The sequence below is a fragment of the Eublepharis macularius genome, chromosome 10 (genome assembly GCF_028583425.1).
Source record: "Eublepharis macularius isolate TG4126 chromosome 10, MPM_Emac_v1.0, whole genome shotgun sequence".
NCBI classification, from domain to species: Eukaryota; Metazoa; Chordata; class Lepidosauria; order Squamata; family Eublepharidae; genus Eublepharis; species Eublepharis macularius.
The window spans coordinates 62822425-62838401 of record NC_072799.1 but is presented as its reverse complement, the minus strand read 5'-3'; the positions used below and the strand labels follow the sequence as shown (position 1 = coordinate 62838401).

At 41.0% G+C, this 15977-nt stretch overlaps 1 protein-coding gene across 1 annotated transcript in view; it reads left to right on the top strand.

The window, feature by feature from the left end:
• FSTL5 (follistatin like 5) overlaps positions 1-15977 on the top strand; it is a 578210-nt gene that overhangs the window by 529923 nt on the left and 32310 nt on the right. Inside the window, exons 13-14 of the mRNA XM_054990327.1 lie at positions 7646-7753; positions 12261-12385. Coding sequence (XP_054846302.1) covers positions 7646-7753; positions 12261-12385 — 233 coding nt within the window. The remainder of the gene's footprint in view (positions 1-7645; positions 7754-12260; positions 12386-15977) is intronic.

The following is a 15977-nucleotide window of genomic DNA, read 5'->3' as shown; positions in this document are numbered from 1 at the left end:
ATAGGAAATAGTGGTCAGCATCACTAGAGCCAGCAGAAGAAGAGCAAAAAAGGGAATTTGCTTAAAGAAGGAAGAAAAGGTTTGCAAACTATCACTGTTCTAGTACAGCAGCAAGCTGTCTTTGACACATTATCTGAGGAGCAGTGTGCATTTTTCTAGCTCAATTTGCAATTTGACTGTGAAGCCTGACCACAAGTTCAGACTGTGTTTAGCACAGTATTCCAAGCAGGGCTCATTTCGAGGGGGAATGCGCAGGAATGCAGTTCCGGCAGTTCCCCAAAGAGGTCACATGTCAGGTGGCCCCGCCCACCTGACTCAGACATTTTGGGCCCCTTTTTGGCCATTTTCAGCCCCTTTTTGCCTTTTTGGGCCCAATTTTGGCCCTGAATGGCCAGGATTGGGTCTAAAGCAGCCAGGATAGGTGATGTCAGGGGGTGTGGCACATGCAAATCAGTTATGCGAATGACACATTTCCGGTGATGTCAAGGGGTGTGGCATATGCTAAGGAGTTATGCTAATGTGTTATGCTAATAAGTTCCTCCAGCTCTTTTTCTACGAAATGACCCCTGATTACAAGCCTTTAAAAATGGATGGGATGATGTGAATCCTCCCATAGTTGGTCAGTCCCTCACAACACAAGTAAAACTTAAGCAGAAGGTAACCTATGCTGAAGATCCAAAAGTCCATTGTAGGCACAATGCAGGTTTAAGATTCATGCTGAAAAAATAAGCAACTCTTCATCAGGGCAGGGGGAAGAAGCTCGATGGTACAAAATTACTTTGTAGGAAAAGTCTTGGTTTCCCCATGTATCCTACAAACCTTTATGATCTACCACTGTGGCTAACAGATAGAGACAAAATTTGAGGCTCAAGTAGTAAACAGTATGTTTTATGTGGGTCCAAGATTCAGTCCCAGATATCTCCACTTAAAGAATCTCAGGAATTTAGAAAGTTGTTTCTCGCTCTGAAACCCTATAGAGCCACAGACAGTTAGGCTAGATAATGCTGAGTTAGATGGACCAATGACTTGTATAAAACATTTTCACAAGAGGATGTTTCATAAGGCATTTCCGCCTTTAGTTTATAGTTAGGATACCCAGTTGTGCTAAAAGAGGGCAAATACAAGTACTTGTGGTAAATGCTATACTATGGCATTTCCTATCACTATTTAATATGTATATGAAATACACTGAAACATATTGGAATATACCTTCCAGGTATTAAATGTCGTTGTACCTCCAATGACCAACACCAGTGACCAACAAGAGTATGAGAGAATTTGGAAGGTACCTTGCCTTGTGGATATCAGCTGGTTTTCTCTTAGGGCTGATTGCATAAGATTTCACATTCTAATATTACTATTTTTCTCTCCTGTTGTATTTAAGTGGAGGTTAGCATATCAGAGAAAAGCTTTTAAAGGACTTTATTGAGTTGGTCTGATTATATTTCTCATGAGAGATTTCTGACAACAAAATCTAACTTTGTGAAATAATGAAAGTCACCACCAAAGGACTTTACTAAGACCTGATCCTCTCATTACATTTACACTATGAAGAGTATAGTTCAGGTGGGTTGCTGTATTTGTGTGCAGTAGAACAGCAGAATTTGAGTCTGGTGGCACCTTAGAGACCAACAAGATTTTCAGAGTGTAAGCTCTCCAGAGTCAGAGCAAAGATGGGTGGGATGTTACAAGGGAGGGCATCAGAGTGCAAAGGTACAATACAACTTGATTAGATGGAAGGGGTGTAGTAAAGGAAGATGTCAGGATGTAAAGGTACAGTGCAACTTGATTAGAGCAGAAATTAGCATATGTAGTGCGATAAGAATCCTAAATCTCTGTTCAGAAATAGAGTTCTGAATTTGTGAATGAACTCCATTTCAGCAATCTCATGCTGTAATCTCCCCTTGATGTTTTTCTATTTGAAAACAGCCACTTTTAGGTCAGCAATGGAATGTCCTAAAAGATTAAAATGTTCTCCCACTGGTTTTTGAGTGTTCTGATTTCTAATGTCAGATTTATGCCCATTTATTCTATTTGTGCAATATAGAGAGTAGAAGGGCATTGCTGACGCTTGATAGAATATATAACATTGGAAGATGAACAAGTGAATGAGCCTGAGCTGGTATAACCTGTTGTTAGGTCAAGTGATTGTGCTGTTGGAGTAAATATGGGAACAGAGTTGGTATCTTGGTTTATTGTAGGCTCTGGTCCCAGAGTCCATATCAGTGTTGGGAAATACATTATTATGAGTGAGAAGTTGTTTAAAGTTAGGGGCTGTCTGTGGGCAAGAAAAGGTTTGCCTCCGAATGCGTGTGAGAGAAGAGACTCATTGTCCAGCATAGGTTGCAAGTCATTGATGATGCATTGAACTGGTTTGAGCTGAGAGCAGTATGTGACCACCAGTAGTGTTCTATTCTTGTTGTGTTTGGGCCTGTCTTGTAGCAGGTAATCTCTTGGTACCATTCTGGCTTTGTCAATCTATTTCCTTACTACATTAGGTGAGTACTGCAACAGTTGATTTGACAATACAAAAATTTCTGCAGGTGTTATTTAAGAGCTTTTTTACACAAAGAAACTGGCAGCAAACTACTGCCCTGTGTTTGCTCAAGAAAAAAAAATGCTTTAGAGGAAGCAGAGGTTTTTTTGTATCACCTCAGGAGTACTGTTAAGTATCACCAGTGGTCTCAGCCAGCCATTAGCACATTATCTTGAGATTCTACATCATTACTTTAAATTAGATTCACTTAATTAGCCAGCTGGTGCTCTTCTTGTCAAACTGATAAACAAGCTGTGCTTCACAGTTCCGTAATGATGAGACCAAAAAGTAGAGGGGGGACTCCTATTTTTTAAAATGGAAAATAGAAAAATAGACCTGAAAGTTGTTGTACTTTAGTAATTTTGTTGAGAATAAAAGGGAGAAGTACAAGGGAGCACTAATATAATAACAAGTGGGGAAAACCAAAAGAAAAGCACTAATGAGCAGGCTCCAATCTCTCCTTTCAGGAGATATCCATTAAAATAGGTTACTTACTGGAATATTCTCCTGCTGTAACAACGCAAGAGTAGTAACACAGGTTAATAGCACAAGCACTCTCATGTTACTTGTCATCCTAGTCTGACCTACCATCTTTATGATCTGAATGGCTCGGCCAATAGCATTCAGAGATAGTTCCACCTATCCTGCCCCTTACCAATAGAGGTGGGCACAATAAAAAAAAAATACCGATCAAGCTGTTCGTGGATCCGCGCTGGCGACAACCCCAGATCACAGATCCACACCCAACAAGTCCCGTTTCCGATTGGGGATCGGGGATGCCAAAGCGGAGGGGCACCTCCCCACACACACTTAGAGCAGAGGGGGGGGGAGTTTTTAACCTGGCGATGAGCCACCTCCCCTCAGGGAGGGGACATTTTCACACACACATGCACTTAGAGCAGAGGGGGGGAGTTTTTAACCCTTCCCTGCCTCTCCAAATAGAGACAGAGACACCCTGTCAACATGTTTCAGCCAGCTTTTTTAAAAAAGCAGGGATAGAATCCTCCATTCCTCCCCACCTGATTTTAAAAGCAAGCAGCCAGTCTTCCAAAAGCATATTTTAAACAGGAAGAAAGTAAAACCAGGATCCACACGGATCCTCGTGGATCCTATGGTTTTTTAAATAGGAAAAACGCAAATGAAACATCAAATCACATATCACAGCCAGGTCCACAGACTGAAATATAAAAAACACAGATCCAAAAATATTTGACACTGCCACGGTGAAAAAACATGAATCTGAGACATGGATCCTCATGAATTCATATGATTTTTACATTGAAACAAAACAAAAAGGCTGTCATATTTTAGATCTTTTGGTCCTGTTTGGACCATTGGACATGATCTGGGACAGTATACTGGATTTTGAGTGGCCCCATGTAAAAATCAAGAGGATCCATGAGGATCCGTGCTTTTGAACCATGTTTTTGCACCGTGGCGCTGCCACAAAGCAGTGGATGAATGATTTTTTTGGTCCCATTTGTGGCAATGGACATGATCTGGGATTGTATGGTGGATTTTGGATGGTCCCATGTAAAAATCAAGAGGATCCATGAGGATCTGTGCTTTTAAACCATGTTTTTGCACCATGGTGCTGCCACAAAGCAGTGGATGAATGATTTTTTGGTCCCATTTGTGGCAATGGACATGATCTGGGATTGTGTGGTGGATTTTGGGTGGCTCCATGTAAAAATTAAGAGGATCCATGAGGATCCGTGCTTTTGAACCATGTTTTTGCGCCGTGGTGCTGCCACAAAGCTGTGGATGAATGACTTTTTTGGTCCCATTTGTGGATATGGACATGATCTGGTTTTGTATGGTGGATTTTGGGTGGCCCCATGTAAAAATCACAAGGATCCATGAGGCTTTTAGACCATGTTTTTGCACCGTGGGAGTGCCACGAAGCGGTGGATAACTGATTTTTTTTGTCCCTTTTGTGGAAATGGACATGATCTGGGATTGTATGGTGGATTTTGGGTGGTCCCATGTAAAAACCTATCCGTGCTTTTGAACCGTATTTTTGCGCCATGGCGGTTCCACGAAGTAGTGGATGGCTGAATTTTTTGGTCCCATTTGTGGCAACAGACATGGTCTGTGATTGTGTGGTGGATTTTGGGTGGCCCCACTTAAAAATCAAGAGGATCCATGCAGATCCATGCTTTTTTAGCATGTTTTTGTGCCGTGGCAGCGCCACGGATTAGTGGATGCATGATTGTTTTGTTGCTGTCCGTAGACTAGGACATGATCAATAATATGACAGCCTTTTTGTTTTGTTTTGTTTCAATATAAAAATCATATGAATTCATGAGGATCCGTTTAAAAGCATCTGGATCCAGCTTTTACCCACTCCCTTTTAAACACACACACAGAGCCGTGAATGAGGTTTTCCCACAAAATACAGTGTTTTAAAAGCAGGTTAAAAACAGAGAGTGACAGACAGAAAAACAACCATTCCTCCTACAAAGCCCCGTTTTTTAAAAAAGCAAAAAACATTTGGAGTGCCCATGGTGGCTACAGAACACCCCCTTCCCCCTCCCTCCCCGCTCTTCTCCCAAATGGTGCTGCGTTGCTGGCTGCTCCATGGTTGGAAGGAAGCCCTGCTGATCAAGGAAAGCTGGGTTTCCATTCACGTTTCCAGGGTGACAGAAGGAGGGCAAACACAGCTCAGGCATTCCCCTGGCTCCGTTGCCCCGGGAATAGATTACTGGCACCTGAGTGTCTGCAATCCCGAACAGAAACAGATCGATCCGATCAAGCCCTGAACAAGCAAACCTCCGACCGCTGGATCGGTTGCCGTGGACAGCACCGATTAGCCGAGTCCCAATGGCGCGAACGCCATTATCGGGTTTTTTTTCAAATCGTAATGCTGATCGTGCCCATCTCTATTTACCAACACTATGAAATCCCTCAGTGCATTTTGTAGCATAAGCAATAGGGGTGTGCAAAACTAAACAAATGAGCTGGAGATCGCTGTTTTGTTTCCTTAAAGCAGCTTCTGGTACGTTGAACCAAATCCAGGAAAACAAATTATAACAACATAAAAAAGTCTGCATGTTTCATTTTGGTTCTTAGCTTGCCATGACAGCAGCAGCAGGCAGGCACTGGGCCCACACAGTGGCATCTTATTTTAGTTAATGACATTCACTAATTGGATCCCAAGGGGACAGAGCACTTAAGTTATTAATGAAAGCATCTTTTTCTTTACCGTAGCTAAGTGGGCAATGGCCTTGTCTCCCTGCCAAATGAGGTCCTTGCAAGGGGAGACCCCCTCCCCGCCTATCGGCTTTGGGAACATTTGGAACAGGGAACATGCATACTTCAATCATAGGCTGCAATTCTAAAGATACTTCCCTAGGAGTAAGCACAATTGAACAACATGAAATTTGCATCTGAGTAGACCTGTTTAGGATTGCTCCCCCTCCCCCCATCCTGCGAGCCCTTTGACTGCCCTTTCAAAAATAATCCTGCCTGGCCACAGGGAAAGGAAAACTTAAAAGGAAAAAAATAGGTCTGTTTAGGTGGAGGATGGAAGTGTTCAGAAAAGCATGCTGCCTGCCTGCCGGCATTTGGGTGATGGAAATTGGCTGTGATTAATGGGAGAACCCACCCACCCATTGTGGAAACAAAACTGCAAAGCACAAGGAAATATGCACCAACAGGCAACAGCAGGATGCAAAGGTAGTAATGTATTGGCACTTTAGAAAAAATGGACATAAAGCAGGATTGTTTTTAATGCTGCCACCATTCTGCTACCCCTTTACCAGCTAGTTTCCCACCATAGTGGGCTAGTTTCCCACTGAAACTTGCCTTCTTCAGGTTCCATTGTTGTGTTTCTGTGTATAGCGCAACTGAAGAAAAAATTGGTGGATCAAGGTTTAGAGGGAAGACTATGTTCTGTGCAATTTTGATGCTGTTGGCACAGAGTGGTAGTTTGCAGTACTGCAGCCCCAGCTCTGCTCAGATGATCCTGGAGAAAGCCAGGTTCAGGTAGCCGGCTCAAGGTTGACTCAACCTTCCATCCTTCCGAGGTCAGTAAAATCAGTACCCAGTTTCCTGGGGGTAAAGTGTAGATTACTGGGGAAGGCAATGGCAAACCACTTCATAACAAAAAGTCTGTCAAGAAAACGTAATACGACATCCCCCATGGGTCAGCAATGACTCGGTGCTTGCACCTTTACCTTTTACCTAAGTGCAAGAGCAGCTGTCCCCCAAATCCTGGAAGTCTTCATTGTAAAGAACAGGGCCAAAGCTCATGATAGTAGGAAAAAACAAACAGATTAGATCCAAGCCAGCAACACCCCATCTGTGAAAAAACATTGGTATGTAGATCCTTCAGAAATCCTAGATACAAAACTGAAATGGAACTTTTTTCAGTGCTCACCGCTAATAACAAATGGTAGATTATCTTCCAGAAAATGTATGTATTGCCTAGAGAATATCTAGTAAAATGACTACACCTCACCCCCACAATTTAATAAAGATAGAAGTAATTTAAAAATCACATACTGTACTAAAAAAGGCGATAAAATATAAACAGTGTTGCATAAGTTTCCTTCATTGTTGATAGCAATCTTCTTCTTTTAATTTATTCATGGCAGAATAGTATTAGAGAAATGTGATGCTGGTTGGAGGATTTAGCAAACTCTTTTCATTTGCTACTTGAAAGGAAATGCATCTCTTGCCAGATGAATCCATGGTCAATTCAGTCTGTATTTCTCTCTTGAATATACCAATCAAACAAAAAAAAAATAGTTCCCAGTTGAATCATAAAAGATAAACTGCAGCAAGAAGGGTAAACAAATATTTGAGAGCTCACCACTTTTGTCTCCAACATTTTAAGAGCTGTGTTACAGCATAAAATGTAAGTAGATCACAGTGAACATATATTCATGTCACGTTGCTCAAATAATAAACAAAGAACACTGTTTAAGCAGAAGTGCTTCAGCTTCAAATTAATCAGAGAATGACTTCAGCAATTGACAGCCTAATTTTGGAAGCAACAAGACGATATCATTTGGGCATAATTTCTACCCAGTCCTTGTGTAATATTTGTGCCACTACAAAATCAAATTGAAGCTTATTATTTTCATGCTTGTTCACATGCTACAGGCCGTAAGTACAGACCCAGTACCAGTGAAACTTCACTATGACAGATCGCACGATCAAGTATGGGTGCTCAGTTGGGGAAGCTTTGATAAGAACTCTCCAACATTACAGGTCAGTATTCTTAAGTTTGTGCATTTAGTGAATCCAGCCTCATTGAACTGCCCTGGAATGCATTTTGATTTAAACACTCCTTATGTTTCTTGTACATTGGATTGGAATTTCTTTTGCTTTGGTTCTTTGAAGGAAAAAAAAAGAGCTACACATATTTATCTTCAGCTCAATAAAGTGATTTTAATATCAAGATCAATTGCAGCAGAATTAGATATAATTTATATGTTGCCACCATGTTGTGTTAGCCCCTTTCCTGCAGGTTCATCATATTGTACTGCTATAGCATTGAAACAATTGCCCTCTATAGGAATAGTCAATGGCACAGGTCCACACTGTTGTCATTGTCCATCTGGCATCATGTACAATCGGCTCCACATTGCTGCTTTGGATACCACTGTAGGATTTGGAATGAACCCACAGAATGTGGCTCCAGAACTGCTGAAACGTCTAAAGGGCACCTTTAATCTAAAGAAGTGATATCCCAGATTTGAGTATTTCAAACAGATGGCCACAAATATATGTGTTGCTTACTTTGAGCAATAGTATGTGAAAGTCTGTTGTATTGAAAATAAGGAGGGCTATATAATCCAACAGATGCAAAGTGATTTCTGATTTCATGGAATTGCTCTCTCTCTCTGGATGTTATAGCAAAATGAATATATATCTGATCACAGGAGTTGGGCAAATCTTTGCATCACGTCCTTATTATACCTTGGAAATGATTTAGATTGTCTACGAATTTATCTACAGAAGTTTTTTTTATTTTTTGTAACATTTGTTTCAAAATGGATGATAACTATTAACCTGAAAATAAGATAGAGTTGAAAGGAACATGTTTTGGTATGTCAGCATAATTTTGAATGTAGGCTGTAATATACTGCTATTGATCACAGCTTAGTGGGGGAGGAAGTTTCCTGTGAATATTAAAACATGCACTAGATTATATGTTATTGAAAAACATGTCCAATATTTATATGCACTTTGACGGGGAATGGACTAATGGACTGCTTTAAATTGGCAAATACTTGTTTCAATTTTGATTCGTCATGTTGTGCTGCTGCTCAGTGAACCTGAGGCTAAGGGGGGTGGGTAATATACAGTGGCTACTGTGTACTTCCAACACTGAAATTTGTGAGTTGTGTTAATATCTTTAACTGGTCCAAAATGGCGATGTCAGTCACTATTTTTAAATGAGGTGAAGCACTGCTACGCAAAGGTCTCGGTAGCAAAGAAATAGGTAGACAGGAGAAGTGCTGGGGAATTGTACCAAGGAATTTATATATTATTTATTTTGGTAAATATGTAACTGGTTATGTGGTATAATTCTGCACATTTTGTGGCATCAAATTGTATTACTGTGGCTTCAAAATTGGAACACAGATTCTACATTTGTCTGACTATTGGGATGCCCTCATTATTGTCTTGACCATCCGTGTACATCATTCTATATCTACCCATATTTATAAAATGTATTACTAATTTCAGTAGGAACTGATGGGTATAATTTTAAGGGTAGGCACACAACACTTGGATTGTTTGCATAAAATGTTCCTTGAGCTGAACATCTATTTTTAAATAAATTTGTTTACTATTACAATAACCTTCTGAGATAACCCAACAAGAATAGGACCAACCCCAAATGTCAGAAAGTAGTGAGCAAACTTCTGAGTTCTCTAGAAGGCTTTAACAGATTAGGCGTGAAGCAAAAATAAAACAAAAGATGGAGGTGCAGGGAAAAAGCATTACGAGAAAAGTTCTCAGTCTATAGATTACTAAAGTGTCAAATGGAAGAAAGGAAATGTTATGCAGTTGTAATTAGGTTAAGCCATTCAAAGAACAGATAACCTCTCAAGCAGCACCAATAACTGCTGGGATGAAGAAGCAGTGGCTACTCTAACTAAGAGAATATAAAAGCCAGGCATAATTCAGATCTTTCTTTAGCACTAGCCTGATCATAGTGCAAAGAGCAGAAACAAAAGTTAATATAAACCATGTCTACTGTTTTCTTCTGCTTTGTCTTACAAGAGACCAAATGTTATGGTTCTAATTATGTCTGGCCTTTTGTAGGTTTAAAGTCAGAACAGTCATTGCGTCTTTATTATAATAGCAATTGGCTCTAAGGATGTACAAATCTGAAATTAAATCAAGATGTAACCCAAACCACATCAAATTGTATATCTAGTAAATGCCCAGAAACAAAACATAATTATTTCAGATCTTTCAGGCATATAATGATTCCAGTCTTTGATTGTGACTGGGATTTAATTTCCCCAGGTAGTAGATAAGTGCCTGACAGGGATGTCATCCAACCTGAACAGTTAGCCCAACTTACCATCAAGCAGGATCATCCTGGTTGGCATATCTGTATACATTGTTTTCAATTTTGCCAGCCATTGCTCCATTTTACTGGTTTGGAAGGCATTTTTGATTCTGTATAAGTATGGGTCCTGTGTTTACATCCGCTACTACATTCTTGGGCCTGTACTTGCTAACCAGGAGCAAAGACTTCCTTGGCACATGCTAGCATGTAGCAGGGCAGATAGGGGGAAGGGTAGATGCTAACGTTAGGAATTGAAGATCCTTTAGGTGAGATATATAATAGGTTCGATCCAAAGAGCTTTTTTGTTGATGAAAAGGGGAAGACCACCTTTGAACACCAAGAATACTATGCTAGGGATCACGGGACAAAAGAAATGTGGGATGGAGCCTATCATAAGGAGGAGATCTGGGTGAGACTGGGTGAACAAGTTTGCTGGATCCAAGCCAATATCTGGTAATTTCACCCAGGGGCGGTGCAAGTGTTTGCTGCGTTTGTGGCCGGCCGGCCAGGTGGCCCCGTGCATGTGCGCAAGTGCACGCGCACTGGCCTGTGTGATGACGTCATGCGTAATGTCATCATGGGAGAGAGCGCGCCGCCACCAGCCCAATCGCTGCGGCAGGCAGCCTCCGAGCTCTCCCGCTCGGTTGCCTGTGCTGCCGCAGATGCCTGCCCGCGGCGGCTGTGCCCGGCCGGGGGCTTGTGCTGGTGGTGGCAGTGGCACGGGGTGGGAGGGTTAGGAGGCTGCTGCTTTGTGGCGTGCGCTCCCGCCCCCCGCGCCTCCTCCGGCGCTCCCTCTGGCACCCCACGCCTGAGGCCACCGCCTACCTGGCCTCAATGGGCACGCTGGCCCTGATTTCACCCCAGTTGGTCATGGGGGAGAGGTGTTAAATCCAGAAACATGTTTGCCATTAAAACTAATGGAAATGATTATCCAGACAATTTCTTAAAACCATTAGCTTATATTCCAATATTAAAGTATCCAAGTTTTGGAAAGAACCCAATCCAAATGCAACTTTTTTGTGCAGCAGTATTCAGTGTTATCTGACTTTTTTTGTACTTTTAATGGCTTGACCTGTCACCAAAAAAGAAAGGCAAGAAGTCCTAGTGGGTTTCATTTTTCTTGACCTAATTGTCTGTATTACACTTCTTGTATTCTACCTGGATATTGTAGAAAAATCTGTGTACTGAATGACTTTTCTACTATGCCCAGCAATCTCTCTTCCTTCTCTTCTCCCTTGCTTTGTTTCACTTTACATAACATCAAGCCAGTTGAAGAGTTCTGGAGAACTTAAGCTTACCTACTACTTTGTAATATTATGGGTTGATCCTGATAAAAGGTATTACTGCTATTTTTGAATTTGTTTTAATATATGAACATGGCTGCCTACAATTTTTGCCTTTGAGGTAAGTTACTATTCTCTATGTGCAAAACCTGACTGGAAGATACACTCAAAAGAGACTTTAAAGTTGTAGACCAATTTAGATTTCCAGGTCCATAAATTCTTTCTCACTGCAGCAATGGGTTTATGCCTCCTGTTCATGATTTCACTATGATAAGGGGAATTAATGCATCTCTGTGAAAGGTTGTATGAGCATTTTCTACAAATCACACCCACAGATCTCTTCACTGGGGGGGGAAATCATCTATCATCTATGTGAGCAGTCTCCACATGATGATCTCACATATCTCACGGTTGGTTGGTTGGTTGGTTGGTTGGTTGGTTGGTTGGTTGGTTGGTTGGTTGCACTCCACTTTTCCTCCCAACAGGGATCCCAATTGGCTAACAATATTTTCCTCTTCTCCATTTTATACTGAAATACCGTTAGTTCGATTAGGCTGAGTTTGTATGACTGAGTGGCTCAAGATACCTCACCCAGTGAATTACTGAATATATGTTGATCTCCAAGAATTTCTTCAAACTCATTCCATTCTTGCTTTCTTTTACCTATTGTATTTTTCTGCAGAAGAAAAACAAAACAAAATGGATGTGGGATCCATTTTTAAAATTTAATTAAACAAAACAAGGGTTTTTGTATGAATTACAGTAGCTTTGTTTGAAGTAAGAGTGTCAGAATATGTTGGACATGATGTGCCTTTAATTAACATAATTTAATCAAATGTAATTTATTTAAAACAAATTATTAGAAGTAAACAAAAGGCGAGTAATTACACAATGTGACCTCCAGGTGATTACCCAGGCCAGCGGGAGTATTTCTCACCATACTGTTCATACTCAACCAGTGGGGAAGCAGTTTGACAGAGTGGATGACTTTTTCATTCCATCTACAACACTCCTCATCAACCACGTAAGGTAAGTGACGTGCAGACATTTGTACAGTGCAAACATGCAGCCAAAGGTATGACCACCATGTATTTATTTATTATAAGGACTTTGGTGTGGTGTGCATGTGGTTATCTCATTTTTGTTGTCATAACAATTGGTGTGAGGGAAGTTAGGCTAAGAGGTCCCTCATTAAGTTTTATGACTGAGTAGAGGTTAAAACCAAGGTGTCCCTGATCCACCACTCCCAACACTCTTCTATACCATAACCGGTGTACCAAAAGCATATAATCTTTCCTCAGATTTCCAACCCACAGCTGTCACAAAGATAATAAATGGAAGATAACAAAGGGAAAAAAGGAAGGCAGGAAGGAAAGAAGGGAGTACTCTTGGTAAGCAGAAGGTCTGACCTCAGATTTAAGGTTTCATTTCTTCTGCACTCTTCTTGGAGGAACAGGTCCATAGACTGAGAGTGCTCTAGGACTCAGGCCTACTGCTGGATATACAGGGGGAAGCTATGGGCAGAAGTGCATGTTATCATATTTGACTGATTAGCCAGCTGCAGCCTTTCCTAGGCAGAAAAGTGCAGGCTACTGTGGTTGGATGCCTTGTTTACATTCAGATTAGATTACTGCAATGTGCTCTATCAAAGAAGCTTCAATTGGTGTAGAATGCTACAACCCAGATGTTCACTGGAGTAGGTCATAAGGACCATATCACTCCAGTCTTGGCCTATATACACTGGCTCCCCATCTGTTTCTGGGCACAATTCAAGGTGCTTCTGTTAACTTTTTAATCACTATATATGGTTTGGGACCAACATACCTGAAGAACCATTTATTCCCATAGGAACCCACCCAACTGCTACAGTCATCTGATGGCCTTTTTCAGGTATACCTAACTTCTGAGATTAGGTGGGTGGCAACCCAGGAGAGAGCCTTTTTGATTGTGGCACAAAATCTATGGTATTCTCTCCCAAAATAGACGTATCTGTCCCCTTCTATTGCCATTTTCTACCAGTGTCTGAAGACTTTTTACTTTTGTTTTGCATTCTCTCAGTGATCTGTCCTTCCTGTCCAAGGTTTTATTTGTTGTTTTTATGGGTTTGTATGTATTTTAGCTATGAATTTAATTGTTTTAATGGCGTTTTAAAGTTTTAATGCTTTTAAGATGTAATTTTATTATGTGTTTTAATTTGTGATCCCATTTTGTGACCCTTATGAGGGCAGAAAGGCAGGATATACATTTTGTAAAATAAATAATTAAGAATGTAAGCACAGACCTGATGGATCAGACCAGTGGTCTCTATAGGTCAGCATACTGTGTCACAGAGCAGCCAATCAGTTGTCCATGTGTAGGGTCATATAGCTGGACTTGTTAGATCTTGGATACTTACAGCATTTTTAGTGTGATATTGTCGGTGTGTTTGAACTATTAATGGCATCTGTTTTAAAATCTGAACGGCATTACAAAAGCCTTACTCTTTTATCTAGCTTTTCTTTATTCTGTAGCATCTTTTCCTCAAGTAATCCAACCATGCTATTGGGGTCATTAGACAAATTTAAACATCCCTTGCTCAGTATTTCTTGCTGCTGATGAGTTTAGTTAGCAATGGCGTCTAGTTCGGTGTTTGTTTTTCAACGCAAGCCACTGTCCAACAACACATAGTTATGAAATACGATGAGAAAAGACTAGGCAGAGCTCCACGCTGTTTTCCTAAGCAATAGTGTTATTTTGAAATGTAGTTCATTGAGAATTTTTGGTACGGATAAAAATACTCAGCATAGCAATCATAGCAGCTTTGGTGGTTGCTGTGCAGTTGGGGAAGCTTGATTTGAATCGATATAACACCATAAAAGTGTTGCTTCACTCTGTTAATGGGACCCATTAATTGCCATGATACAAATCCATTCTCTTTAGATAAGTGTTCTTAAGTAATTGTATAGGGGTCCATGGCTAAGAGCATCTAAAGATCTTCTAGGTGCTGTTCAGATATTTCCCCCAGAAAATACTTTAGTATTACAATAGACCAGGCTTTGTGTTCCATCATTAGGAACATGGATTTTTATACAGGAAGAAAAGAAGAAAGATTTGTGTAGATGAAGGTTAGAGGGCAAAGGATGAAATGAAGTGCTGTCAGTGCACTGTCTTCCAAGTGGAACAAAAAAAGGGGTTTAGAAATTTGAAATTAAATGACATATTTTATACACCAATACTCTTCTTCAAAGCCTCCCTTGCTGCTGTATATTACAAAAATAGGAAACTTTGTACATGTGTTGTCGAAGGCTTTCACAGCCGGAGAACGATGGTTATTGTGGGTTTTCCGGGCTGTATTGCCGTGGTCTTGGCATTGTAGTTCCTGACGTTTCGCCAGCAGCTGTGGCTGGCATCTTCAGAGGTGTAGCACCAAAAGACAGAGATCTCTCAGTGTCACACTGAGATCTCTGTCTTTTGGTGCTACACCTCTGAAGATGCCAGCCACAGCTGCTGGCGAAATGTCAGGAACTACAATGCCAAGACCACGGCAATACAGCCCGGAAAACCCACAACAACCACCTTTGTACATGTGTTCCTTTAATGTGTGGAATTACCTCTTGATTGACACAAATGAGGAAGTCCTTGGATGCAGACCTTTTATTAAAATGACCTAAGTTGGAAATGGTGCTGATGAATTATGAAGTCACTGGAAAGTGATATTGGGATAAGCAGATGTCCTGTTTCATGGTTCTGAATGTTTGCCCCCCCCCCACACGTCATTCCATCCCTTAATTCCAATTTAAGTATTATTCATTCATTCATTCTAAAAATTATCTGCCACATTTCCATTCAAACAGGGTCTCCAAGGCAACAAACATTTAAACATTCAAATATTTAAAACATTAAAGTGGCATTTAAAATATTTATACAATTTGATAAAAACATGTAAACACACACAACACAACATGAGAGTTAATATGTCCAAAGATAAAAAGAGTCTTACCTGCTGACAGAAAGCAATGACAGAGGAAGACAGATGAATCTCCTTGAGGAAGGAATTCCAGAGTTTTGGCACTACAATTGAGAAGGCTTTTTCTGGATTACCACCCATTTAGAATCAGTTGGTGGGAGCACCAGGAACAGGGCCTCCTCAGGTGACTAGAGTGGACAGGTAGGTTCATATGGAAGAAGGCAGTCTTTCACTTACGTTGGTCCCAAGCCATATAAGGCTTTCAAGGCCAATGCCAGCACCTTGAATTGGGCCCAGAAGCAAATTGAAGGCCAGCATACATGGAACAAGACTTGAGTGACATGGTCCCTACAATCCATTCCAGTTAAATTTCAGGCTGCAACATTCTGTACCAATTGTAGCTTCTCAACAGTCTTCAAGGGCAGCTCCACATACAGCACATTGCAGCCATCTAATCTAAATGTTACCAGGGCATGTACCACAGTGGCCGGATCTTTTACCTCCAGGAAGAACCACTGCTGGCTCACCAGCCAAAGCCAAAGCTCATGAAATGTACCCCAACAACTGCTGCCACCTGTTTATCCAATAGGAAGTCCAGGTCCAAGAGCACCCACAAACCAGGTTCATGCTCCTTTACAGATAGTACAACCCTATCTGTAAAAGGAGATATCTCAT